The sequence below is a fragment of the Canis aureus genome, chromosome 36 (genome assembly GCF_053574225.1).
Source record: "Canis aureus isolate CA01 chromosome 36, VMU_Caureus_v.1.0, whole genome shotgun sequence".
In the NCBI taxonomy this organism is placed as follows: Eukaryota; Metazoa; Chordata; class Mammalia; order Carnivora; family Canidae; genus Canis; species Canis aureus.
Genome location: NC_135646.1, coordinates 7,905,506 through 7,932,549, shown reverse-complemented (window position 1 = coordinate 7,932,549; position 27,044 = coordinate 7,905,506). Strand labels below are relative to the sequence as shown.

The following is a 27,044-nucleotide window of genomic DNA, read 5'->3' as shown; positions in this document are numbered from 1 at the left end:
TAGCGCCGCTTTTAGCCCAGGGCCTGATCCTGGAGACCCAGGATCGAGTCCCACGTCGGGCTCCCTGCATGGAGCCTGCTTCTCCCTCTGCCTCTGTCTCTAGCTCTCATTCTCTCTGTTTCTCTCATGAATAAACAAATAAAATCTTTTTAAAAAAAGGAGACATACACATCTTAAAAAAAAATTTTTTTTTTAGGTATAAACAGAATGTCTTAGGACCAGAGGAGGGGGGATCCCTGGCTGGCTCAGCAGTTTAGCGCCTGCCTTCGGTCCACAGCATGATTCTCGAGTCCCAGGATCGAGTCCCACATCAGGTTCCCTGCATGGAGCCTGCCTGTGTCTCTGCTTCTCTCTCTCTGTCTCTCTGTCTCTGTCTCTGTCTCTCATGAATAAATAAAATCTTTAAAAAAAAAAAAAAAGGACCAGGGGAGGACTGACAACCTGTGTGATGAGAGAAGGGAGTTCAAGAAAGGTTTCATGGAGGCTACATGGAACCCAGACCTGCGGGATGCTCAGCCTGTGGCCAGGAGGAGAAGCCGAGGGAAAGGCATGCCCAGCAGAGGGAACAGCAGGAGCGGGGCACAGAGGCCTGAGGTGCCCACAGGGCTGGGGGATTCCGAGCCTCCCTGTATGGCGACACCGCACACTGTGCCCACAGAGGGAGACAGAAGGATGGGAAGAAGAAAAGGTCATTTGGGGTCAGATGGGTGACAGCGCTGGAGTTGGGGCTTTATTCTGTGAACGCTGAAAAGTTAAGGGGATTTTGAGCCTCGTCAGCTCTGGGTTTTAGAAATAACTCCGGGGGAGGAAGGAACAAGGATGTGGCCTGGGAGTCTGTCCCAAGGCGTGACCTGATCTTTGAGGTCCTTTGTTGGGGGGCCCAGGGGTGGCTGGGGGGGGGCGCAGAGTGCAGCCGGAGAGGGGCAGGGCTCCCCTGGCAGGCAGGGACAGAAGCCCACAACCCTGCCACCACCAGATCGGCCACTCGATTTAAATCTCATCGGCTAAGAGTTTCCAGGAAGGTTTCTTTGGGGCGCAGGTGGAGTTCTGCTAATAGATCCCTGTGTCATCCTGAGCATCTGAAGTACTGGTTGGGGCGAGCAGGAGCGGGGCTGTGGCTGGGGACACTGGAGGGGGGGTATGGACACGAGGGGATGCCCTCCAGCGTCCTGGGAGGGACAAGGGGACACTGGCAGTGCTGGAGTCTGTGGTCGGAGCCCAGGGGTGTGAGCAGGGTCCTGTGAGACAAGGACGCCTCTCCGTGGGACAGCTCGGGGGAGGCCGGCGTGGGCCGTGAGCCTCCGGGGAGGTCAGGACGGGGGCTTGGGAGCAAAAGGCCGGGGCTGGACGCCTCGACCTGGGAGAAAGGCGTTTGCATGGCCTGCAAACCCCAGCATCAGCGGCTGGCTGGGCCTGGGGACCCAGGAAGTCCTCGGGGACGAGCTCGGCCTGGGGCGGGGACAGGGGGTGCAGAGAGCAGGTGAGAAGCCGGGAGCTGGGGCCCGGAGGCCGACCCCGGGAAGGGGTCTCTAACGTGAAGGGCGCTGCCCACGTTCCTGTGCACAAGCACATTTCACAGCCCTTGATAAACTGCATCGCACAGGCCCATCCCCCCGGCTCACAACCGTCTGGGGTCACAAGGGGAAGTAGCGCGTCCCCTCTGCAGACAGTCCTCCCAGGATGAGGTCCCCGGGGGGTGGCTCCCAGCAACCAGGCTCCCAGGCTCCAATATCCACCCCCAAGGGGAGCGGCTCAGGTAACGAGGATGCACAAACCGGCCAATTCTCCAGGTGGCATCTCCGGGCATCGAGACCCCGGCGGGACGCAGGAACTGCAACCGCGGCTGATGCCACCGTGCGTGTCCCTCCGGGGCCACGAAACCCTAGGACTTTCCCGGAACCGCTCTTTGCCTCGCCCCTGGTCAGCTTCCTTGCTCTAAGTCTCGACTCCTCGACAAGCCGGTGGAGTTCCCCGAGGGCAGCGACGGTGGTCTGTGCTTTCTGACCCCGCACCGCCTGGCAGGGCCGGGCACGGAGGAGGCGCTGTCAGAATCCCCACTGACGGGCGCCTGGTGGCGCAGCCAGGGAAGCGGCTGCCTCCCGCTCAGGGATCCCAGGGTCCCGGGATCAAGTCCCGCGTCGGGCTCCCCGCAGGGAGCCTGCTTCCCCCTCTGCCTGTGTCTCTGCCTCTCTCTCTCTCTCTCCTTCATGGATAAATAAGTAAAATCTTTAAAAATAAAAACAACAACAACAACAACAAACAATTGTGTTGAATGTGACAAATGAGCTGTTAAAGGAAACCTCAGACATAAGTCACTGCCACCACTTTTTTAAAACTGCCCTTTCAAAGCAGGACGCTGGGAAATTAGCTAATATCCACCTGCATAATCAATCAGCGACAACTGATCATGAACAATCTGGCCACTTTTTAAAAATATTTTATTTATTTATTCATGAGAAATACAGAGAGAGAGAGAGAGGCAGAGACACAGGCAGAGAGAAAAGCAGGCTCCATGCAGGGAGCCCGATGCGGGACTCGATCCCAGGGCTCCAGGACCACGCCCTGGGCCTAAGGCAGGCGCCCAACCGCTGAGCCACCCAGGGATCCCCCCAAATCTGGCCACTTTTTGCTAGAAATCCACAATTTCTTTGCATGTTTAGAGGAGATTAGGACAGGTGCCTTCCTGGCTAGTACCCCCTAGACCCATCCTCTCTCCCTCTTTACCTCGTTGTCTCTCTCTCTCTCACCCCAACACACACACACACACACACACACACACACACACACGTGAACATGCTGGACTCCAGCCAATGCAAAACACAGCCTCTCCTGCTTGGTCTGCAAACCCAAATGCAGCTCTCCAGGAAGGCCAACAGGGCCCGTGTGGGAGGGCTCCCGTCTCCAGACGGCGGGGGCCTCCAGAGCCCTCTCCACACGTAGCGCGGCCCTAATGGGGCGCAGTGTTGCCCTGGCGTCCCACGAGCCTCACGTTGCCTAGTCACTGACACCCAGGGGACCACATACAGCAGGAGAGAGAATCGAGAGCTTCTGTCTCTGAGCGAGCAAGGCCTCCGTGCTGTTGGCCTGTGGCTCCTGCCGTCCTCCGGGGTCTGGGCCGCGGGCCGCGCGTCTTCTCAGCCAGCCACCGGGCACGATGAAGGTCAAGGAGGGTGCAGGTTCCTTCAGAAGGCTCTGTCATAGGCCACCGGGCTCACCGGGTCCCGGATTCTGTGCCCCAGCATGCTAGTCCTTGCTCCTTTTATCCTAAACCACCCCCCAGTCCAGGCATCAGCCCACTTTATTTTGCAATGGTAAACCCTGGGGACACCTCCCTTTGGCTCAGGTCATGATCCCGGGGTCCTGGGATCGAGTCCTCATCAGGCTCCCTGCTTCTCCCTCTGCCTGTGTCTCTGCCTCTCTCTCTGTGGCTCTCATGAATAAATAAGTAAAATCTTTAAATAAAAAAATAATAAAATAAAATAAGATGTAAACCCTGAAGGTGGAGAGTCCAGAAGGAAAGAAGTGTCTAAAGGAAACAACTGGAGAAGCAGCTTGGGAACCTCTGTGAAGGACTCTGAGGCTTGTGTAAGGAGAATTCTGTGCAAAGGCCCTGAGGTCTGAGCCCAGGAAGCCCAGGGAGGACATAAGGCAGCGAGGGAGGGGGTGTTGAACCAGGAACTTCACTTTCTCTCCCTCCTCCATATAATGATTTCCAAAAGGTCCTAAAGAAAGTGAGAGCAGCTGTTTTGCCTCCGGCCACCATCTGCTGGTGATAAATATTTTATGAACCTCAGGCATTTGAGAGGTGGCTCTGAAGTTACATTAGAAGCAGAAGGGGCTATTGCTCCCAAAAGGTAGGATGACTCCACCCCTAGTCCCACCTGGGGGCACAGGAACGCAATCCCCAGGGAGTCTTTGCTTTTAACCCACCTCCAGCTCACAGGTGATTCAGGAGACCTGGACTCCCTACCTGGGGCTTGCGGGGTGCAAAGTGCCCCGGGGGCACTCAGACTGCTTACCAGGAGTTTCTAGAGTTTTCCACGAGTCCTCCCTACCAACAGGATTTTGGAAGGCCCCACAAAATACCATGCGCACAGGTGGCTGGTGACAGCAGCAGTTGCAGTGACTCTACATACAGCTCTGCGCACAGACAGGCAGGCTGCGTGCTGGAGATCTCTGATGTGAGACTGAAACCCCTAAGGCAGCGAGGAGATAAAAATCTCCAGTGGGGCACCTGGGTGGTGCCGGTTGGGTGCGAAACTCTTGGTTTCAGCTCAGGTCGTGATCTCGGAGTCGTGAGATCCAGTCCCGTGCTGGGCTCCCCAGCGGAGCAGGGAGTCTGCGTGAGATCCTCACTGCCTCTCCCTCTGCCCCTCCCCACCCCTGATACAGCAATAAATATTTTTTTATTTAAATCTTCAATAAATGGGACATCTGGGTGGCTCAACAGTTGAGCATCTGCCTTCGGCCCAGGGCGTGATCCCGGGATCGAGTCCCACATCGGGCTCCCTGCATGGAGCCTGCTTCTCCCTCTGCCTGTGTCTCTGCCTCTCTGTGTGTCTCTCATGAATAAATAAATAAAAATCTTTAAAAATCAATCAATCTTCAATAAATAGCAACCAAACGTCTCAAAAAACAGATCTCGGAGGCTATTTGGTGGCACCCCCCCTGACTACCTAAGGACACCTCATCTGATTCCCGGTGTCTGCCTGTGGAGCCCCCTGGCTTCCAGACCTTTCCCTGCCTCTTGCTAAGGAACCGTCCCAGTGATGCAGCAGGTGGACCCCAGCTCCTCTCCCTCCCCTGCCCTCCCCCCTCCATCCCTCCTTGATGTCTCTCTCTCCTTCCTTCCCTCCCTCCCTTTATCCTTCCTTCCCTCCCGCTGGATACTCTGGCTCTTTCTCACACCTGGCCCATCCGTGACTTCACCCCCAGTCTAAACACGGTTCCAGAGATGCCAGAGTCCTCCTCAGCCTTTCACCACCGAGGTCCATGAAAAGCACCACCCAGGGGCCTCCTTCCTGCCCCTGCCCCTGCCCCTGCCCCGCTGCCTTCCGCTCCCCTGGCCGAACGTGCGTTCCTAGTGCGTTCCTAGTGCTTTCAGGCTTGAAGACAGCCCTGACCAGAACCCTATGACATGGACGGGGGTTCAGGACGACTCCACCCATTCCTGGCCTCTCCTCTGCTCCCATGCACCCCTTCCCGTGGCTTCAAATACCACCTACAGGAGGAACATCCCCAAGTCTACACCTGTGTCCCCAGGCTCCCACCCTATGGCTCCTTCCCCCTCTGTGGGTGACTGATAGACAGCTCGAGCTCGCCACGCTCCAAGCCAAGCACCCGGTCTTCCCACCCGCCTCCCCACCCGCAGTCTCCACTCAGATCACCGAAACGCCACCCCTCCGACTGCGCGGGCCTTGAGTCTCTTGGCTTGGCAGGCTGCTGGGCCAGGGGGGGTGGGTCTCACGTCTTGCACAGGAATCCGCCCCCCATCATTTTCTCCGCCTCCCTCCTGCTACCGTTGCCCCCCACCAATTCCATCCCTGACACAACAGCCAAAGAGTGATCCCCTTACTATGTAAATCAGGCCGTGTCACCCCTCAAAACCCTGCAGTGGCTCCCATTTGACCTCGAATATAAGCCAGTCATACCCTGTTCTATTAGGCCCCAGGTGACACCCCAGCAGCCTCTCTGGCCTCTTTGCTGTTCCCTGAACCACCCCCCCAGGCACACTGACTGATCCTTCTCACTAGAATGTTTTCCCCCCTGATAGCCACATGCCTGCCCCGCTCCCCTCCTTCCACCTTTGTTTAAACATCAGTTCCTCCATGAGGCCTGCCCTAACCAATGGCAAGTGTGCTCCCCTGCCCATGCTCTGTCCCTTCTATTTCCTACACACTTATTTATCAGCCAGTTTACTGTTATGTTTGCTGCTTCCCCGCTCCCCCTCCCCCGCCACCCACTGGAATAAAAGCCCCACAGGAAGAGGATCACTGCCTACAGCACAGGTGCTTAGAACAGCTCCTGGCACGTAGCAGATGCTCAATAAATATTTTCTGAAAGATGAAATATTGCTTCCCAAGGTCACAGGGCTCTGAATGGTACAGAGGAGGCTGGAATCCCGGCCTGCAGACTCACAGACAAGCTCTTAACATTTCTTAGCTATTTAAGTTTATGAAGGTGGGGCTCATAGTCTCACGGGAGGGCCCAGGCAATAAGCACATACATTTATGTCAAGTGATGCTCAGGGCTCGGAAGGAATAGATGGTGAATAAGAGACAGACTGGGCGCAGGGGGTGAGGCCACTGTTTTAAAAGGGGCTATTGATTTCGAGCAGAGACTTGAAGAAAGGGAGGGAGTTACCCATATAGGTCAAGTGGAGGAAGAACATTCTAAGCAGGCAGGGCAGGAAGTGCAAAGGCGCTGAGACAGGAGGGTGCTTGGTGCATGTGAGGCCCCAAGGGAAGGCCAGTGTGGCTGAAGGATGAACGATGTCACCTGATGGTGCTGACTTTAAAATCTAAACCTGCCGTAACAACCCTCACGTGGAAGCCGCCCACAAGTCCACCAACAGTAGAACAGGGGCAGCCCGGGTGGCTCAGAGGTTTAGCGCCGCCTTCAGTCCAGGGTGTGATCCTGGAGCCCCGGGATCGAGTCCCACGTCGGGCTCCCTGCATGGAGCCTGCTTCTCCCTCTGCCTGTGTCTCTGCCTCTCTCTCTCTCTGTGTCTCTCATGAATAAATAAATAAAATCTTTAAAAACAAACAGTAGAACAGGTGAACAACATAGAGACCCCACAGAGCAGTGAGAATCACGAGGTAAGCTACACGCCGCCACCTGGATGGATCTCGCCTAGTTTGATGTCATTCGGGTACAGTTTAAAAGCAGGCAAAACTAAAATACATTTGCAAGGTGCACACCAAGATGATAAAGCTATAAAGAACAGCCAGGAAACCACTACCACGAAAGGGGAGATACAATCAGGGGTGCAGGATACAGGGCTGCCCATAGCGATCTCTTGCCCCGGGGGGTGGTCACAAGAATACTCACTCTATAGTTGTTTATACTGTACATATTTTTACATGTTTTTAGCTTCTGCTATCACATATACAAGCCTGAATTTCTTCAAGTTAAGAAAAAAAGTAATAAGTAAGGGGAATTCAGTAAACTCTTACCACCCTCCAGGCAGTAGGGCGGTACTTCAGATACACACACTGTCCTGCCAAATTTATTCCCTTAAAAAAAGCCCCAAAAGAACAGAGTGCACAGTATATAACTGGCACAAAACAAATACGCATCAAGCAGGCTAGAAACGACTTCGATCACTCACAAAATAGTTTACCCAGCACTGAAGCACAATTTACTTTTTAAACAAAGGTGTAGTGATAAGATCACTTCAAGATATCTAGAGAACAGAAAGCTTCCAGAAAGCCTCGATCACGTGATGCGTGAGAGACCGAAACTTCCATCTTCTCAGGAATTTCCAAAGTCTCTGAGGCTGACTCATGCAACTCGCAAAAGGGAAAGGGGGTTTGCTGGAGGTCGCCTACGAAGGGAACCTTTAACAAGCCATCCTCGGGACACCTGGGTGGCTCAGCGGTTGAGCATCCTCCTTGGGCTCAGGGTGTGATCCTAGGGTCCCCGGATCGGGTCCCACATCAGGCTCCCTGCGGGGTGCCTGCTTCTCCCTCTGCCTGTGTCTCCGCCTCTCTCTCTCTCTGTGTGTGTGTCTCTTGTGAATAAATGGATAAAATCTTTAAAAACAAAAAATGAGCCATCCTTATGGGAACCTCGACTGGGTGACTCCTTGGGAAAGCGTTTACCTCCTACTCATTAGACCTGAGGCCCCTTCTGGGAACTGGGCCCTTGACCCACGCCTCTCTCTCCCCCATCTTTCAAGAAGGTAAGAAGTGCATCCAGGCTTTGCAATGGATTCCTCGAGCAAGCCCGGAGCCCCTCCCTGCAGTGGGGATGGTCTATGCCTCGGCAGGCACTTCCTCTGAATCACCGTCTGGCCGGGGCTCCAGGCCTTGCACCTGCAGGTTCTGCAGGGAGTCGTGGCTGAGCCGTGTTAGCTCAGGGAGCCCTGCCCACACTCTGGGAAAAGAATCCGGCCATCTGGGCCCCGGTCTGAGAGATCTCACTGGCACAAACACTTCAGCCAACGTTTCTTTAAGCCCTTGCAAGGGCAGAAGACGATTTATTCAGCTCCGAGGTCATGTGAGTCCATGCTGTGCGATGGAAAGCGCACATGTAAAGGATCATTGTCCCTCCGGAGCTGGTGGGGATTGCCTTTCGAGTGTCTTAAACCCACCACCCTTCTTTCCCACGGGCACCTGCTTTCAGCAGCCCCAATACCGAAAAATGGACCCAGGAGCTCTCGACCACAACTCGGGGCAAGTCTCAACTGCAAACACGATCTCTCGCACGTACCACCTAAGCAGCTAGTCACACGTCTCGCTGCGTGCTAGGCAGCCCCTGCTCTTCCTACGGCGCTGAAACATAAAAGGGTTTGAGTCCCAGCTCAGCCAGGTATGCCTCTGCGCCAGCTCCTGAAGCTCTAGGGCCTCAGTTTCTTCAACCATCGAGTCGGGATGACAGGCACGACACTTGAACCCCATCGCCCCCATATTTGCACATTTACCCACTTACTAAAGTTTATCTGGCACCCCAAACCGATACTGGTGGTGCCTTCGCAGCACCCTAGGGGCACGTCCCCGGCTAGGGTCCAACAAGACGATGCTCTGATTTCTCACATCAGCTCTCACGATGTAGACAAGCGTCCTTGTCGTGGTATCTTTAGTGCCACTTGTTTTTTTTTTTCATTTTCGAGCTTTTTATTGGTGATTCCGCTGTTTAGGACGGCCCCCAAGCATAGTGCAAAACTCCCAAAACATGTGTGTTAGATAAGCCTCGTTCAGGCATCAGTGATGGTGCTGTTGGCCGGGAGCTCAACGTGAATGAATCAACGACATCCAGACAACAAGGTGTTTTGAAGCAGAAACACACAACATAAGATCCGTAGTGAGCAGCTGACCAATCGGCCGGCAGGACCCTGACCCTGGATTTTCCCGGATTTGGGAGAAATGGTTCAGCAGCCTATCATGCTGCACCTGCGGGGACTACAGAATGCAGCTGCCATGCGTGGCAGGAACCGCGTGTGCCTCCAGGGTCATGGCCAAGAAGTGGATCCAAAGACGGTACCAAGCCCGCTTCGGCCCGAAGCAGGACCCCAGGAGGTGGGCCCCAAGCAGGACCCCCAAAAGGTGGGCCCCAAGCAGGAGCTCCAGGAGGTGGGCCCCAAGCAGGAGCTCCAGGAGGTGGGCCCCAAGCAGGAGCTCCAGGAGGTGGGCCCCAAGCAGGACCCCCCGGAGGTGGGCCCCAAGCAGGACCCCCTGGAGGTGGGCCCCAAGCAGGACCCCCCGGAGGTGGGGAAGCTGCCCGGGGAAGGCTCTCGGCCCGGCCCCCCCACACCCTGGGCTGGCGCTGCAGCAAGAGGCGCACTCACTGCGCCCTCGGAGGCCCGGGAAATTCCAGCCTGCTGCCCCCCCTCAAGGCCCGGTTCCATTCCTTCTCGGAATCACGACCCCCCAGGGCCACGTGCGATTTTGTTTTATTTCCCCCTCCGGGAACTCCAGGCACCGCGGCAGGAGGCACGGCCGGCTGTTCCCGGGGCACTGGCCGCAGATCCACAGGGGCCTAAGTTCTGTGCAGGGACCGGAGGGCTCCCTGCGAGGAGCAGGCTTCTCCCTCTTTGTCTCTACATCTCTGTGTCTCTTATGAATAAATAAAATAAAATCTTAAAAAAAAAAAAAAAAAAAAAGACCAGAGGCTCAGGGAGGGGGTGCATGGAGGAGAGCCGGGAGCTAAGCAGTGTGGACGCTCACGACACGGTTCACGAGGTGGCTTGACAGCCACGGACCAAAACTGAGCCACAGAGTAATTCTCTCCCTTTGTCCTTGGGCCTGTCAGTAACAGGACGGGCGCGGGGCTTACCTGTTCCGATAAAACTCGGAGATCCAAGTAGGTAAACACTAAAGCCTAAGACTGTACTTCCCAGAAACGCTTCAGAGGGGCCCTGGGAACTAGGCCTCAGTGTGTGGCGTTTGCATGGCACTTCCTTCACAAGGCCCTCCGGACCTCGATGGCTGTCCATCCGGGATGTCACAGGGCAGTGGACTCTGGCACCCGACCACTTGGACATCGCCCCGCTCAAAGGCTGATGGCAGCTGTGCCTCCAGAATCATATCATTTCCAGGGCCACAACTCATGCTGGGGGGAGGCGGGGGAGGGTTATAAGTTTTATATGCAAGAGCACGCCTTCACCACAATGGAAGGAAGCCATGCTATAAAATCGAAAAAAATCCCAAAGCTCTGAACTCAGACATTTTCCCAAAGGTACCCTATAGTGGGTTGAATAGTGTCCCCCCCCCAAAAAAAAGACATGCCCAAATCCCAACCCTGGGTTCCTGTGAATGTGACTTTCATCAGAAACAGGGGCTTTGCTGATGTGATTAAGGATCTTGAGAGGAGATCAAGCTGGATTTATGATGGACCCGAAATGCAATGATTGGTGTCCTTACAAGAGCAAAGAGAGGGGTATTTGAGACAGAGGAGGAGAAGCACATGGAAGAAAACAGAGGCAGAGACCGGAAGTGGCCGACCAGAAGCCAAGGACACCACCAGCCACCAGAAGCTGGAACCTGCAAGAAGCAATTGTCCCTAGAGTCCTCCTGGCTTCCAGCACCGTGAGAACACATTTCGGTTGGTTTAAGCTACGAGATTCGTGGTAATGCATCGTGCCAGCCCTAGGACACCATGATACACACCCCATATGTTTCTTTTAATTAGTAGCATGAAATCTTGAGCCAAAAAGTCATTCACTACTTTACAAATGACCAAAGCCATTACATCCCAAAACAATCCATGTGTCCTCAGCGCACACCGGTTTGTTGTGGTTTGATCACCATTTATTTTAGGCACAGAGGCAGGGTAGAGAAGAATGGTGTGCAGAACCTCAAACCTTCCAAGATGATTGAAAAGAAGAGCCTTCTAGGACTCTGTCCTAAAGTTGGAGTGAAGGCAAGAAAACTGAGACTGAACCAAACTTCTGGCTGTCCTTGGGCCTGAAGCCTGGAGTTAAGGTCAGGCCCCAGGTCCTTTCTCCAGACCTGTTTTGAAGCTGCCTGGCATGAGAGATGACTGCTCACCTACTCAGGGCTGCTGAAACAGCCCTGGGCAGCTAAGGAGCTGGACAAGCAGCTGTGATTCACACGCCCTGGGCCTTCAGGTTCCTTCCCTGGACCCCGACGGTCTCCCTGCCCCTAGAGTCCAAGGCAGACGAGTTCAGCTGACACAAGGCCACAGGAAGAGGCCAACTTGTGTCAAGCCTGAAACAGCCCTGCAAGATCACACTTCTAAGTCTGATTTCCCAGGCCGCCTGCCTGGCTGGCTCAGTCCATTGAGTGTCCAACTCTTGATCTCAGGGTTGTGAGATTAAGCCCTGAATCAGGCTTTGCCCTCAGCAAGAAGTCTGCTTGAGGATTCTCTCTCCCTCTCCTTCTGTCCTTCCCCTTGTTGGCATGTGCACGCTCTCTCTTTTCAAACAAATAAATGAATCCTTTTTAGGGGCACCTGGATGGCTCAGTGGTTGAGCGTCCACCTTTGGCTCAGGTCATGATCCCGGGGTCCTGGGATCGAGTCCCATATCGAGCTCCCCGCAGGGAGTCTGCTTCTCCCTCTGCCTGTGTCTCTGCCTCTCTCTCTGTGTCTCTCATGAATAAGTAAAATCTTAAAAAAAAAAATTGTTGATTTCCCCATTTTGTAGAAGAAAAAAAACACTAAAGTTTGAGGAAAGTAAGAGAGGTCCTCCTCCAAATCCCACAGTTAGTTAATAACTGAAACTAGGACTCAGGTCTCCTACGTCCCACTGGGCTTGGGTCATAGGTCCAGGTTGCTTCCACTTCTAGGTAAAAGAACTACACCCATGAAGGACATGGAAGAAGGGAAGGAATAAGGGGCCAAGACACACGGGAGCTAAGGCTACTGATATCCACCCGTTTCTTGTGCATAAATACTACGAGTTACTTTTGGAAAATATTTGGTAGTTTTCTGAATTTTCTACAGTGCCAGGCATGAACTTGGAAGCCTGACAGACATGGATTCAAATTCTGGCGCTCCAACTTACCAAATGTGACTTTGAATCCATTTAAACTCTCTAAGCTTTGAGTTCCTCCTTTATAAAATGGAGATAAATAACTCCTATTTCATCCAGTCCTAGGGATGACTAATGACAAAAGATATGCAAAGAAACCTCATTGGTGCAATGACACCCGCCCAGGATTCACCATTTCTATAAAGTTAAGAATGAAGGTGGATGCAGTCATGAGAGACACATGGGGAGAGGCTTCAATTCTATAACTGTTTTCTTAAGGTGGACGGGTATACGTGTGTTGGCTCTACTAGTCTTTTTAGCATTTTGTTTTATTTTTTTAATTTTTAAAGGATTTATTTATTTATTTATTTATTTATTTATTTATTTGACAGAGAGAGAGGGAAAGGGAAAGTGCACAAGTAGAGGGGTGGGGGAGAGGGAGAGGGAAAAGCAGGCTCCTCACTGAGCAGGGAGCCCGACGCAGGGCTCAATCCCAGGACTCTGGGATCAAGACCTAAGCTGAAGGCAGATGCTTAAATGACTGAACCACCAGGAGCCCCTATAGCATTTTGTTTTAATACATTTTTTTTAATTTGTACATAGAAATTAACAAATGAACAGCCCTTATTGTAATCGTTACCAATCAAAAAGTAGATTTTCAGTTGATTTATGTCGAGCACTGTGCTGGGCACGGCGAGGAACAGTCCGGTGAGCTGGGTTGAGCCCCCCCATTCTAGGTTAGAACCTCCAATCTGGCTGGGATTGCAGCACCCAGCTGAGAACTGTAATAACCAGAGGTAAGTGCCCCGAGCGGGAAAGAGAGAATAGGAGACGCCACAACTGCTTGGGGGAGACTTTCTAAGGCTTCCACACAAAGGTGGCAACTGAAATGGGCCTGAAGACCAGAGTAGAAGCTTAAGAAGTACAAAACAGGACAGGATGCCTGGCTAACAAATATGGGATCAGCAAAGCCCCCGGGGTGGCGGGGGGATCTGCATGACTGGACCCATCACAGGCAGAGACCAGAGAATGCAGAATCAGACAAGCCAGGGAAAGAAGCGTGAAAGCAGGCACGGATGGTCAGCACAGAGGTATGGCTCGCACACTGAGAAAAGAACATCAGATTTCTCTTCCTTGTGACTTTCAAGACAGCAATGTTCATGGAATCGGGCAGGGGCCAGAAACCAGATTTAAGGGGCGCCTGGGTGGCTCAGTCGGTTGAGCCTCTCCAACTCTTGATTTCAGCTCAGGCTATGATCTGAGTCATGGGATCCAGCCCTGTGCCCAGCTCCCTGCTTAGCAGGGAATCTGCTTGGGATTCTCTCTCTCCCTCTGCCCCTCCCCCCTCTAAAATAAATAAATCTTTTTTTAAAAAGATAAAGAAAGAAAGAAAGAAGAAAGAAAGAAAGAAAGAAAGAAAGAAAGAAAGAAAGAAAGAAAGAAAGAGAGAGAGGAACCAGATTTCATGGTGCATGGGTCATAAAGAAGAAAGTGGGGGTGGGGGGCACAGTTGACAACCCCTTCAAGACATTTGTGCTCAACACACAAAAAAAGCAGAGGATGATAACTGATGGGCTTGGCAATATCAGGATGAATTTCCAGGTAGGGGGAGGCCTCAGTATATTTCCAGAAAAAAAGGAGAAAGAAAGAACTAGTGGAACAGAAAGAAATATAGACAAACCAGACAAGGAACAGGTATTTCCCTTCAGGTATAAAGTTCCAGAAAAGGCAAAAAGAAAGAGGTCGAAACATAAAAGACATGATCAGATCGGCAAAGGAGATGAGACTCTAAGAGCTGCTTTTCTTGAACTAACAAGAATCCCTGGTGCGTTTTGGAAGAGGCCTGCAGGTGACCGTGGACACAAATGACACACATCATTCCCCCAACCACACCTCTTCCAGGCACTGGTCCCTTGGGGCATGAAACAATACTTGAAAACCATTGCTTTACCCTAAAGGATTTAGTTAGGAGGAGAGCTTATATACAACCCCCCCCTTTTTTTTAATAAATGAAAAAAAAGACCTAAAGAATGAAGTTCTCCATAAAATAAAAATTAAGACCATCTGGCCACATGATTTCACCACATCAAGATTTCAAACCAGCCACTTTGGGAAATAGCCTGGCAGTTTGTCAAAAAGTTTAATGCAGCATTCCCGTATGACCCAGCCATCCCACTTTTAGGTATACACCCAAGGTAACTGAAAACATACGTGCACACAAGAACCTGTACACAGACGTTCACAGCCAGAAGGGGGAAACAACCCAAACCGTCCATCCGTTGGTGGATGGATAAATAACATGCAGCGAAGCCAAACAGAAGAACAGTATTCAACCTTAAAAAGGAATGCAGCGCTAATAAATGCTAAAATGCGGATGAAACTCGAAAACACAATGCTGAGTGAAAGAAGCCAGGTGCCAAGGCCGCATCGTGTATGATTCCATTTATACACAACGTCCAGATTAGGCAAATCCAGGAAGACAAGAGAGCAGGTCAGTGGGTGCAGGGGATGGGGTGGGGGCAAGGCAGGGAGAGTGGCGAGGGATTGCTAATGGGTGTGGGGTTTCTTTTGGGATTGAGGAAAATGTCCTAGATTAGATAGTGCTGATGACTGCACAACGGTGTCAATACACGAAACACCACTGAACCTCCCACTTTAGAATAAATAAACAAAAAAAAAGTTTCCAACTAGACCTGCTGATGACTTGAGTAGGAAGGAAGATACAGGAACCCATACACACACCTAACCCTGCTTCTTCCCAAATCTGTGTTGCCTTGAAATGAGGCCAGAGCTGACATGAAACCACAGAAGCCCAGTCCACTCCTGGTCACATGCTCAGAGGAATAACAACGATGAGTGACTATAACTAGAATTTACAGGGCGCTTACTATGTGTCAGACCCTCGACTAACCACTGTACGTGGCTTGGCTCATTTCATTTCTCGCTGCAACCCTTTGAGGTACACACTGTTATCCTCCCCCATTTTACAGATGAGGAAATTAAGGCACAAATAAGTTTCATAATTAGTGCCCGGTCACCCAGTTGGGATCTTCAACCCCAGGCAATCCGACTCACGAACACCACGCCATTCCGTCCCCGAACGACTCTGTCTTCTTAAGATCCCTTGCAAAATTCATCGACTTAACGATGTGAACCGGGGCAGGTCAAGAGTTTTAAATAACCAACACTATTAACTCAAATAGCCATCTGGGGATGGAAAATTCGAAAGACCCAAGGCACCGAGGATGAGTGCTGTTATTTCTCGTTACAGTGAATGTTGACAAGCTGCACGTACAATCGAGCATGAAATTCTAGATTGCTGCCTACTTTTTTTTTTTTTTTTTATGATAGTCACAGAGAGAGACAGAGAGAGAGAGGCAGAGACATAGGCAGAGGGAGAAGCAGGCTCCATGCAGGGAGCCTGACATGGGATTCGATCCCGCGTCTCCAGGATCGTGCCCTGGGCCAAAGGCAGGCGCTAAACCGCTGCACCACCCAGGGATCCCTGCTGCCTACTTCTTTTAAGATTTGGAGTGGTTTACTAGACACCCCCCTGCCCATATCACCCTCATAATCTAGGTTTCTGGCTGAAACCGTCAGCAAGAGTGTGTACAACTGTTTCTTTTTTTTTTTTTTAAGATTTTATTTATTATTTATTCGAGAGAGAGAGAGAGAGAGAGGCAGAGACACAGGCTCCATGCAGGGAGCCCGACGTGGGACTCGATCCCGGGACTCCAGGATCGCGCCCTGGGCCAAAGGCAGGCGCCAAACCGCCGAGCCACCCAGGGATCCCCTGTACAATTGTTTCTATATATAAGACGAACATGACACGTATATTCACATACGTGTGCGCTCACTGCACAGGCAGATGGTCAATTTGAAATCCTAAATCATAGGAGTGGGGGATGAATAAGCACAAAGCAATCCAAGGGAACTGCCGGGGTGGGGAGAGGCTTGAGAACCAGCATTTAGGAGGGGGCAGGAAGGATAAAGGTCACTCCTTGAGGCGAGCTTGGGGGGAATCAGAAGGTTGGATCGTTCCCAGAGCTGCCAGGATGCCTGTCCGATTAAATCAAGGAGCAAGGAGTGTTTCATATGCTGGAAAATGCCAGCGGACAGGCAGTGAGGGGTGACGTAAGGCCTCAAAAGTCAAGGGAAGTGTTCGGACTTGACAGAGGAGGAAAAGGTAAATTATGCTTTTGAGAAGTTGTGAAAGGCTCCTCGGGGCAGCCGCATGTCTCACAAGCAACCCCGGCTTCGGCTTCGGGCCTCATGCACCGCTCCCTAGTCCCTAGTTTCATTTTAAATCCAGGGCTTGTGTCCTGGAACCTCCACTGGGGTCCTCACGACGGGGACAGCCCCGAGCTGGGGGGGGGGGGGCCGGAGCCGAGCAGGCGCGCACCTTGCAGCCTGCGCTCCCTGAGCGAGCCCGCCGGGTGGGCCGGGACAGGCTGCGCCCTCCAGACACGCGCAGTTGTGGGGTGCTGGCTGTTTTTTTTTTTTTTTAATGTGAAAAATATCTCCAGGGCTCGGTCACCTAAGTCGCCTTTTCTTTGGTCACAGCACGCAATGCAATGCGGAGTGTCCAACTTTCTGCCGGGGCGAAGCAGAAACGCACGGTCGCCCGCGTCACCGAAATCCACCTGGTGAATCCACGGCGACCACGCGTCACCCAGTGGGGCCCGCCGCGACCTCCCCCTCCTCCCCCGCGACCTCCCCCCTCCCCCCCCCGCGGCCCGCGCCCCTCCCAGCTCCCTCCCCGCGGGCGCAGGTGCGACCCGAGGCCCCGGGGCTGCAGGGCGGGCTCCGGGGGGGGGGGGGGGTGCGGGGGTCCCGGCGCCCCGGGGCGCGCTCACCGGACCAGGGGCTCCTTCTCGGGCGCGCCGGGCTCCTCCAGGCACCTGCACGGGCAGCAGCAGCACACGGTCCTCAGCCAGCCCCGCGGCCCCATGCGCGGCGACGAGCCCCGCGGGCGGAGCGGCCGGAGCGGGGCGGCGTGCAGGTGCGGGGCGGCGTGCAGGTGCGGGGCGGCGTGCAGGTGCGGGGCCGGCTCCGAGCGCATCACGCGGCGGCGGGGACGCGGGCGAGGCCGGGACGCCCCCTCGGCCCGAGCTGCGCGGCCGCGCGCCTCCCGCCCCGTCTCGTTAGGGACGCGTCTCCCCGGGTCTTTAACTCCCGGGACGCAGGTGCGGGGGGGGGGGGGGAGGCGTCGGGCGCCGCGCGGCTGCTGCCCCAAGGAGGAAGCGGGCACTGCAGGCGGCGGGCACCGCGGCGGGGCGGCCGGGGGCGGGGGGGGTCACGCAGCACGAGGCTGGGCCGCATCCATTCATACGTTTTATGGGCTTGGCTCCCCGGGAAGGGAGGGCCCTGCTCCCACCCCGCCCTCAGCGCAGGGGGGCGTTCCTTTCCTTCTGCACCCGGCCAGCCCCGCGGAGTAAAAGCAGGACGGCACCGAGGGCTTGCTTTCCTTTCACAGTTTTTTTATTATTATTATTATCATTTTTTAAGTCCTCTCCACGCCAACCGGGGGCCCAAACCCAAACCCGGATCGAGAGGCCCACGCTCCGCCGGCTGAGCCAGCCAGACGCCCCCAGAAGCGGGGTTTTTCCAAGTCCTATATTCACCATGGTTTTTTTCTTTTCTTTTCTTTTCTTTTTTTAGGCGTTTTCAAGCCCCCGAGCCCTTAAATAACTCCCTCGGAGGGACGCCTGGGTGGCTCCGTGGTTGAGCATCTGTCTCCGGCTCAGGGCGTGACCCCAGGGCCCCGGGATCGAGTCCCGCATGGGGCTCCCCGCGTGGAGCCTGCGTCTCCCCCTGCCTGTGTCTCGGCCTTTCTCTGTGTGTCTCTCGGGAATAAATAAACAAAATCTTAAGAAAAAAAATAGATCCCTCAGAACAGGCCATTAGTTTCTTGCCATTTTCCAGGGCTGTTATGTACTCATGTATCTATTTATGTATGCTTGTAGGAACTTGGAAGTACTGGGCTTACATTCCCCTCTTTTTTTTTTTTTTTTTTTTTTTCCCCAAACAGTCGTGCACTGCACACATTTGCACCCTGGCTTGTTCCGCTCAGTAGATCCTGGAGACTGTCCCACAGCAATAAGTGGATATCTTCCTCTGTCATTTCAAGTTTCCTATTATGCAGTCATACGGATGCCCATATGTTATTCCATCAGACCCCCCATCTACCAACATTTCAGTTCATTCTGGCCTTTTGTCATTAAAATAATGCAGCAATGAGCATCCTTGAATCATGTGTTTGGACATGTACATCTATTGAGTAAATGCTTGGCAGCTAAATGCTGGGTCTTGGTAAGACGCCTTTTTAAATTTTAATGCATCTTGCCAGATTGCTCTCTGGGGAGGCGACTGCAATTTGTACTCTGACCAGCAACATATGAAAGTAGCTATTTCCCTATCCCCCCACCAATCAGTACCATCTAATTTTTCATCTTTGCCAAACTGATTTATTCAACAAATACTTAATAAGCATCTGTTATGTGCCAGATTTGTGCTAGGCTCTGGGGGAAACAGCAGTGAACAAGAAAAACAAAAATCCCTATTCACTTGGGGCAAACATTCTAGGAGAGTTAGACAAGCAAACCAAGTGTGTTCTTTAGTGTGTTGGATGGTAATGCAGGCTATGGAGAAAAATAAGGCAGGGAAGGAGACAAGAAGTGCCAGAGAGGGGTGTGTGTGTGTGTCTGTGTGTGTGCGGATGTGAGTGTGTCCTGGGGAGAGGGATGGTGCCTACACTTAAATGGATTGGTCACAGGAAGCTTCCTAATATGGTGACATTTAAGCCAATACTTGAAGGAGATGAGCAAGCTTAGCTCTGATATCGCAAGGGAAGAGCATTTCAGGGAGAGTGAGACTGTGCAAAATCCCATGAAAAGGAGAATTCTAGGGACCCTGGAGAGAAAGGGGGCCAGGAGAAAGTCATAGGAAATGATGGAACATGAGACCTGGTAGGACTTTGCAAGGATGCTGGACTTTGCTCTGAGTTAAGCTCAGATTTGGAAGTTTTTGAGTAGAGGGAGTGATATGATCTATCTAGATGGCAAAGGGCTCCATTAGCTGCTATCTTGAGAAGAAACTGAGTGCAGAGGCTGTTCAAAGGATGCGAACAGAGGCTATTCTAAAGATTCAGGGGACAGACCAGGGAGGTCGCCGTAGAGGTGGTATGGACTCTGGATGGAATTCGAAGGTAGAACCAACGAGATTTGCCAAAGGATTGGAAATAGGGTGTGAAAAAAAAGGAAGGAGCGACTCTAAGGTTTCAGGTTGACAAGCTATGAAGGTTCACTTGCCATTGATGGAGATAGAGAGGAGTGTGGGGGGACCAGGTTTGCAGGGGTGAGGAGGAAGAGCAAGAGTTTATTTTCTCAAGTGTCCATTCTCATGGGCATTCATTCTTTTTTTTAGATTTATTTATTCATGAGAGACACAGAGAGAGAGAGAGGAGAGAGAGAGGCAGAGACACAGGCAGAGGGAGAAGCCGGCTCCCTGCAGGGAGCCCGATGCAAGACTGGATCCCGGGTCTCCAGGATCATGCCCTGGGCTGAAGTTGGCACTAAACCGCTGAGCCACCTAGGCTGCCCGAAGTATATTAATTTTTTAAATGTGTTGCGACACCTAAGTGTGTCCTATTCTGGCTACGTTATGAAGCTGAAGGAACTTATCAGTACGTGCTCATTGACAGGCTGGCTATGGAAGGATAGAGAGTAAGAGGAGGTTCCTAACACCTTGACTTAGTTGGGGAGATGGGATAAAGACCCATGATGAAAAGCCAACATTACAGGGTACCAGCTGTTGCCAGGCAGCACAGGGCTGTGGGCTCAATCCCCAGCTCCACATCATTTATCACTTGCAACCATGGCAGGATGGAGGCTAAGTGTTGTTCTTTTTTTTTAATATTTTATTTATTTTTTCATTAGAGACAGAGAAAGAGAGAGAGGTGGAGACACAGGCAGAAGGACAAGCAGGCTCCATGCAGGGAGCCTGATGTGGGACTCGATCCTGGGTCTCCAGGATCACACCCCGGGCCAAAGGCAGGCACCAAACCGCTGAGCCACCCGGGGATCCCTCTTTTTTTTTTTTTTTTTAAGATTTTATTTATTTATTCATGAGGACACTGAGAGAGGCAGAGACATGGGCAGAGGGAGAAGCAGGCTCCCTGTGGGGAGCCCGATGAACTCCATCCCAGGTCCCCGGGATCACAACCTGAGCCGAAGGCAGATGCTCAACCGCTGAGCCACCCAGGTGTCCCCAAGTTTTGCTCTTTTTTTTTTTTTAAAGATTTATTTATTTACTTATTCATGAGAAACACAGAGAGAGAGAGGGAGAGAGAGGCAGAGACACAGGCAGAGGGAGAAGCAGGCTCCATGCAAGGAGCCTGATGTGGGACTTGATCCCCGGTCTCCAGGATCACACCCTGGGCTGCAGGCGGCGCTAAACCACTGTGCCACCGGGGCTGCCCCCAAGTGTTGCTCTTGACAGTAAACTTGCCCCGGCTGGAAAACCCCTCAGGAGAATGCGCTAGTTCCTAAAATTGGATTTTGAATGTGAGTCAATCCACCTAGATTAAGTAGAAAGTGGGTAAAGAGGGCTGCCAAGATGTGAACTCAGCCAGCAAGATGATGCAGGCTAGGGCCTGGCAGCTTCTGTTAACAACTGGAGTTGGATTTATTGAGTGGATAAATCAGAAAAGGTTTTCAGCCCTTGGAAACTGTAGGCGCTCTGCTCCTTTGCTAGCTTTGCTCTTAGGCAAGTCACTAAATCTTTCTGAACCTCGATTTTCTAATCTGTGAAATGGAGATGATGAACCGGGCCCAGCTTCACTTGACCCAGTCCTGAGATTCAAATGAGATAGTTTGCTGAGTGAAGTAAGTCAGTCGGAGAAGGACAAACATTATATGTTCTCATTCATTTGGGGAATATAAATAATAGTGAAAGGGAAAATAAGGGAAGGGAGAAGAAATGTGTGGGAAATATCAGAAAGGGAGACAGAACGTAAAGACTGCTAACTCTGGGAAACGAACTAGGGGTGGTAGAAGGGGAGTAGGGCAGGGGGTGGGAGTGAATGGGTGACGGGCACTGGGTGTTATTCTGTATGTTAGTAAATTGAACACCAATAAAAAAAAAAAATGAACAACAAAAAAAAAAAACAAATGAGATAGTTTGAAAACCAGAAAGTTCCTGAGAAATGTCAAAGTTCAACACTATTGATCAAATCCAGTATAGGCCGGTGGGGTGAATGTCGGTTCCAATACTACTTGGCTTACTCATGACAGTATTTCTTTCCACGTTTGTACCTCTGCAGTGTGTGGGCATCTTTTATGTGGTCTGTTTCAGATGAGACATTTCTAGAAAACCATGGAACTACTTAACGTCATCAGGAAGTTAATGCCCTGACTTACCAAGAATCACGTATACTGTTTGCCTGCTCTAACAATTATTAATATTTTTCTTTTAAAATTAATTTTAGGGATGCCTGGGTGGCTCAGTGGTTGAACGTCTGCCTTTGGCTCAGGGCATGATCCCAGGGTCCTGGGATCGAGACCCACATCGGGCACCCTGAAGGGAGCCTGCCCTGCTTCTCCCTTTGCCTGTCTCTCTACCTGTCCCCGTGCCTCTCATGAATAAATAAATAAAAATCTTTAAAACTATTTTAAAAATTTTAAATTTAATTTAATTAATTTTAGGTTTTTAAAACTTATAAATGAAATGTTCCCCTAAAAAAGTTGAAACAGTACAGCTGGTTTCTTCTGACCACGACCCACACTCCTGTTCATTTTCTCCCCTCTCCAGAATAAGCTGGTTATCACTACAATTCCAACCTTTTTCCAGACACACATGCACCTGTGGGCCTGTGAGATGTTCATAGAGCATTGTCATGTGTGTCGTTATTTTTGGCAGTGTTTTGTGTTAGTATAAAAGGTGCATGTGAAGCTGCCAACCTTCTCCACCTAATCTGTCTTGGATGTCTCTCTTTATTAGCACACGTTAGACTACCTCATTCATTTAACTACTATGAATATTCTGTTTATCAGCTTTCCAAGGGTTGTTAGATCTGTGTCTCTGCTTGGCTCGTCTTCCCAGAAGTTAAATACCCTCCTGATTTCCCTGGCTTGTTTTTTTGTTTGTTTTGTTTTTGTTTTTGTTTTTGTTTTTGTTTTGGGGGGGGTAAATTGCACCTTGGATGGTAATAACAATGTTACCCAGCCCTCCAGCAGTAGCTGCCAGGTAGCTGAGACCACGTTTTTGGTGATCCTATTTCCTGTTCCAGACCTCACTTGCAGGAGAGCAGCAACGTTCCTTTTTTTAGAGTGATGCTAGATTGTTCCTACTGCCCGGGTTGATGCCAGCACCATCCACCGCAGAAGGTGACAATGACATTAACCAACAGCCCCTGGGCACCCGATGTTGGGGGAGTAAGCAGCCCCCCGGGGCAGGTGGTGACTCACAGACCCATCAGCCACTTGTTTTCAAGGCAGCACTGCTGGCCCATGTTGGCAGATTTCTCCAGGGCAGGAGAGACCCTAGAGCTGCTTTGAAAACAGCTAGTATGCTCTTAAGAATTTATTGACGACTCGTGAGAGTTGGAGGAAAAGACAGACACGGGGCAGGAAAAATTAGGAAATCAAATCCCTGAGCTCCCAACAGCACATCAGGCATGCACTCCGCAGGAAGCTCTGCTTGCAGCAACGTAGTTTAAGCCACTGTCGTTCATATATTCATTCAACAAATATTTATTGAGCCAGGCACTGAGGAGCCCACGGTGAACTAGAATGTGGACTCCATCCATGTAAACAAGGACTTCGTTTTGTTCTCGCAGAATCCCCAGCACTTGGAACAATGTGGGGTAGGGTCTCACTAAACAGAAGGGTGTTCGGCATCACAGCATCTAGAACAGTGCAGGCACGTGGTAGACACTTAAGAAACTGTGTTGAGAAGAAAAAAAAAAAAAAGAAATTGTGTTGACGAAATGTGTGAAAACAGGGGCACCTGGGTGGCTCAGTCAGTCAAGCATCTGCCTTCAGCTCAGGTCATGATCCTAGGGTCCTGGGTTCGAGCCCCACATCAGGCTCCCCGCTCAGTGGGGAGCCTGCTTCTCCCTCTCCCTCTGCCGCTCCCCCTGCTTGTTCTCTCCCTCTCTGTCAAATAAATAAATAAAATCTTCAAAAAGAAAACAAAAAGAAATGTGTGTAAACAGAAAAGTAGCTATTTAGTGAACGCAGAGTTTGCATGAAGTTATGTTTAATTTCTGAAGAGCTACTCGAATCCAGTAGAGAGCTAGAGGACACTCTTCCTTATAGGAAACAGATTATCTTCTGAAACAAGCCAGTATCCCGAGCCGACCTGAGCATCATCATTCACCCTAAGTGGCTCAAGGTGGATAGCTAACATGCCTCCTGACTCTGGAGAAGTCACATCAGGGAGTGAAATGACTGGATGTCAGCAAGGTAAAAGCCAGCCAAGGGTCCCCATTGGGTCTCTGGTCTCTGCCTCTGCAGTATGCTTCACGTCTCCTTCCAGTAACTTTGTTTTCCTTTGAGGAACACCCTCCTCCAGTCCCATGGGTGGGGGGGGGGGATGACGATGAATGTACTCCCCCCATCCCTCAGACCCTGACCTCCAATGAGGGATGGACATGAGACCAAGACGGCCGAGGAGACACTCTTCCTGAAATTTGCATCTGAAGGATAAGGAGCCAAAGATGAAAGCATGGCTGGAATTGAGACATGAATTATTTTCAAAACAGCATTCTCAAGAAGAGGCCCAACAGCAGTTGCTATCTAGATGTCTGGAGCTTTCCCGTTCCTGTATTTTCCAAAACCCAGTTGTTCTGTTTAGCTTACCCATCATTCTGTGGGTTACTCCACCACTTGTTGAATCAATAATTTTTTCCTATTTATTTATTTATTTATTTATTTATTTTGCTTAAAGTTAACAAGGGTCAGATTCTGTTGCTTTCAGAGCTCAACCCATACAGTCCCACTGAAGAGGGTTAAGAAAGAAGAAAAGGGATGATTGTGCTCAGAGAGAAAATCATTTAAGAACAACTGTTATGGAGGCTGTACACAACAGTTCGAAGTTGGATGAAGTCAGGTGAGATTTTTGTCTGTTTCTTTGCTTGATTCCTCCTTCTTGAAGAGAAATAGATAAGATCCGCCATCTGAGAATCCGTCAGTCTTATCACTCCGTGGTTTTCCATAATGCAAAATACTTTCCATATTTTCACACTCTTTTTACTTGGTACAGTCTGCGGATCGATTTCACTTCCTTCCCTCCCCCAAAATGTGTACTCAGAAAACTTTAATAATCAGTCTTTGCTCCGAGGGGACACCTGGGTGGCTCGGCAGTTAAGCATCTGCCTTCAGCTCAGGGCCTGATCCCAGGGGGTTGGGATCAAATCCCCCATCGGGTTCCCCACAGGGAGCCTGCTTTTCCCTTTGCCTGTGTCACTGCCTCTCTCTCTCTGTGTCTCTCATGAATAAATAAATAAATAATCTTAAAAAAATTATCAGTCTTTCCTCCTTCAGTTTCAAGAATAAATATCTTGGCCCTCCTCAAAATGTAGTAGAGACTTTTTTATTCATTTGAGAGAAAGAGAGAGAGTGAGAAGACATCAAGGGCAGAGGGAGAAGCAGATTCCCTGTTGAGCAGGGAGCCTGATGCAGGACTCAATCCCAGGACCCCGGGATCATGACCCGAGCCGAAGGCAGACGCCCAACTGTCTGAGCCACCAGCACCCAGTAGAGAGGCTTGTAAGCTTCAGACTCAGGAATAAGTGTGACCTGCACTCAGTAATGGCAGTTGCTGATGCTCTGGCTCACACATGCTTGTGTGTGTCCAAGGGGCTTGTGCCATCCAGAATGGACAGAGAGGATCCCACCAAAAAAGAGCCAGTCCGTGGTTCTGTCAAGGTCAATGCCCAGCAACTCGGACTACAGGAGCTTTCTGCAGGAGGGACTTCAGAATCCCACCCCACCCCCTGAAAATTCGGAGGAGTATTTGATGAGTTCAGCAACATGTACTCCCAAACCAAAGAGGAAGAGAGGAACTATTGCGCTGTATGTGAAGGAACTCTCTAGGCTGCGGTGATCCTAAACCCCTGCAATAGAAGAATCCCTGGCGATGCTTATTGAAACTCTGGATTCCTAGGCCCTGCCTGATTCCTTCCTGATTCCTTCCCTGCCTGAATGGTAAGCTCTGAGGTGGGGACCCAGACTCTATTTTACCAGGCTCCCCAGCACGGATGGTACTAGACGGAGGCTAATGAGGTGCTTATGACATGACCCTGAACTCGTACAAACAACCCAGAGGGTGAGCATGGCCCCTGTGTTGCGCCCCATGCCCCTCACTTCCCGGACCCTAGGCCCGGCCCTACTTCCAAGACTTTGGAATTCTGAGGCACATTGGTGACACGTTGAACTGTGTCACTTCCAAAATTCCTGTGTCGGAGTCCTGATCTCTCATACCTCAGAACATGACTGTATTTCAAGACAGAGCCTTTAAAGGGGTAATTGAGGTTCAATGAGGTCATTAATCCAACATGACTGGCCTCCTTATAAGAGGAGATTGGGGGACGCCTGGGTGGCTCGGCGGTTGAGCGTCTGCCTTCGGCTCAGGTCATGATCCTGGGGCCCAGGATCGAGTCCCACATTGGGCTCCCTGCATGGAGCCTGCTTCTCCCTCTGCCTGTGTCTCTGCCTCTCTCTCTCTCTCTCTCTCTCTCTCTGTCTCTTATGAATAAATAAATAAAATCTTTAATTAAAAAAAAAAGAAGAAGAAATTCGGATGCAGACATGGAGGGAAGACCAGGTGAAGACAAAGAAAGAGGACCACATCTACAAGGCCAGGGGAGGCCTCAGACTGAAAGCAGCCCTGCTGACACCTTGATCTCACAGCTTCCAGAACCGTGAGAAAGTAGAAAGTTGCTTAACTCAACCAAGTGTATGGTATTCGTCAGGGCAGCTCCTGCAAACTGACACACAGAGGACATTCGAGAACCACTGGCGAGGCAGTTAAGGGCATCTGGTCTCTGGCATCACAATGCCCCCATGTGGCTGCATTCGGGATGAGGTGAAATAATACCCAGTACAGTGTCACAGGAAAATAGGAAGCACTCGGCAAACGTTAGCTACAATTACTGTTGTTAATAAAATACATGAGCTTTAACCATATTCTGCGCCATCTCCTTACATAGCCAAAGTATTCAATCTCACAAATATGTACTGAATGCCAACTTTATAAGCAAGGCGTCGGGCCAGGCCTCTTGCGGAGTGCAAAGATGAGAAATAAGCAGTGCTCATCCTCAGAATATTACGCAGAGCAAATCCACCCAGAACAAAATTTGCAAAATTTTGACACTGACATCTTCCATATTCACCTGCGCCCCAAGGTGCTCAACCTTTTGATTCCTACAGTGTGTCCCTTCCTTCCCTCATCCCCATCTTTTCCATGTTCAACTATCTTTTTTTTTTAAGATTTTATTTATTTATTCATGAGGGACACAGAGAGAGAGAGAGGCAAAGACACAGGCAGAGGGAGAAGCAGGCTCCATGCAGGGAGCCGGACGTGGGACTCGATCTCAGGTCTCCAGGATCATACCCTGGGCTGGAGGCAGCACTAAACCACTGAGCCACCCGGGCTGCCCCATGTTCAACTATCTTAACCAGACTCCCCGAGCTAATTATACTGCTCTCACCATATTCCTGTTCTAACCATGTCCCCCTCTCTAACTCTACTGTCATGAGTGACTACGCTGCCGTGACCCACACCACTCTGATACCTGGTCTCAATCCTCACGTTTTCAGATGTGGGGGCAAGACCATTCCACACCTCTAGAAGTACTACCACCCCCTGTAATCCCAAGTGTTCTCCT

The 27,044-nt window shown here is 51.2% G+C and overlaps 1 protein-coding gene and 1 long non-coding RNA gene across 2 annotated transcripts in view; one reads left to right on the top strand and one right to left on the bottom strand.

Moving 5' to 3' along the window:
- Positions 1-17,170, bottom strand: part of MREG (melanoregulin) — a 62,120-nt gene extending 44,950 nt beyond the window's left edge. The window contains exon 1 of the mRNA XM_077884827.1: positions 17,011-17,170. Within this exon, the coding sequence (XP_077740953.1) occupies positions 17,011-17,105 (95 nt within the window). The 5' untranslated portion in view covers positions 17,106-17,170. The remainder of the gene's footprint in view (positions 1-17,010) is intronic.
- Positions 17,171-23,276: 6,106 nt separating this feature from the next.
- On the top strand, positions 23,277-26,326 carry LOC144305996 (uncharacterized). The gene is made up of 3 exons (XR_013373031.1): positions 23,277-23,619; positions 24,134-24,265; positions 25,015-26,326. It is a non-coding gene; the product is annotated as an uncharacterized LOC144305996 (long non-coding RNA).
- The last annotated feature ends 718 nt before the right edge of the window (positions 26,327-27,044 follow it).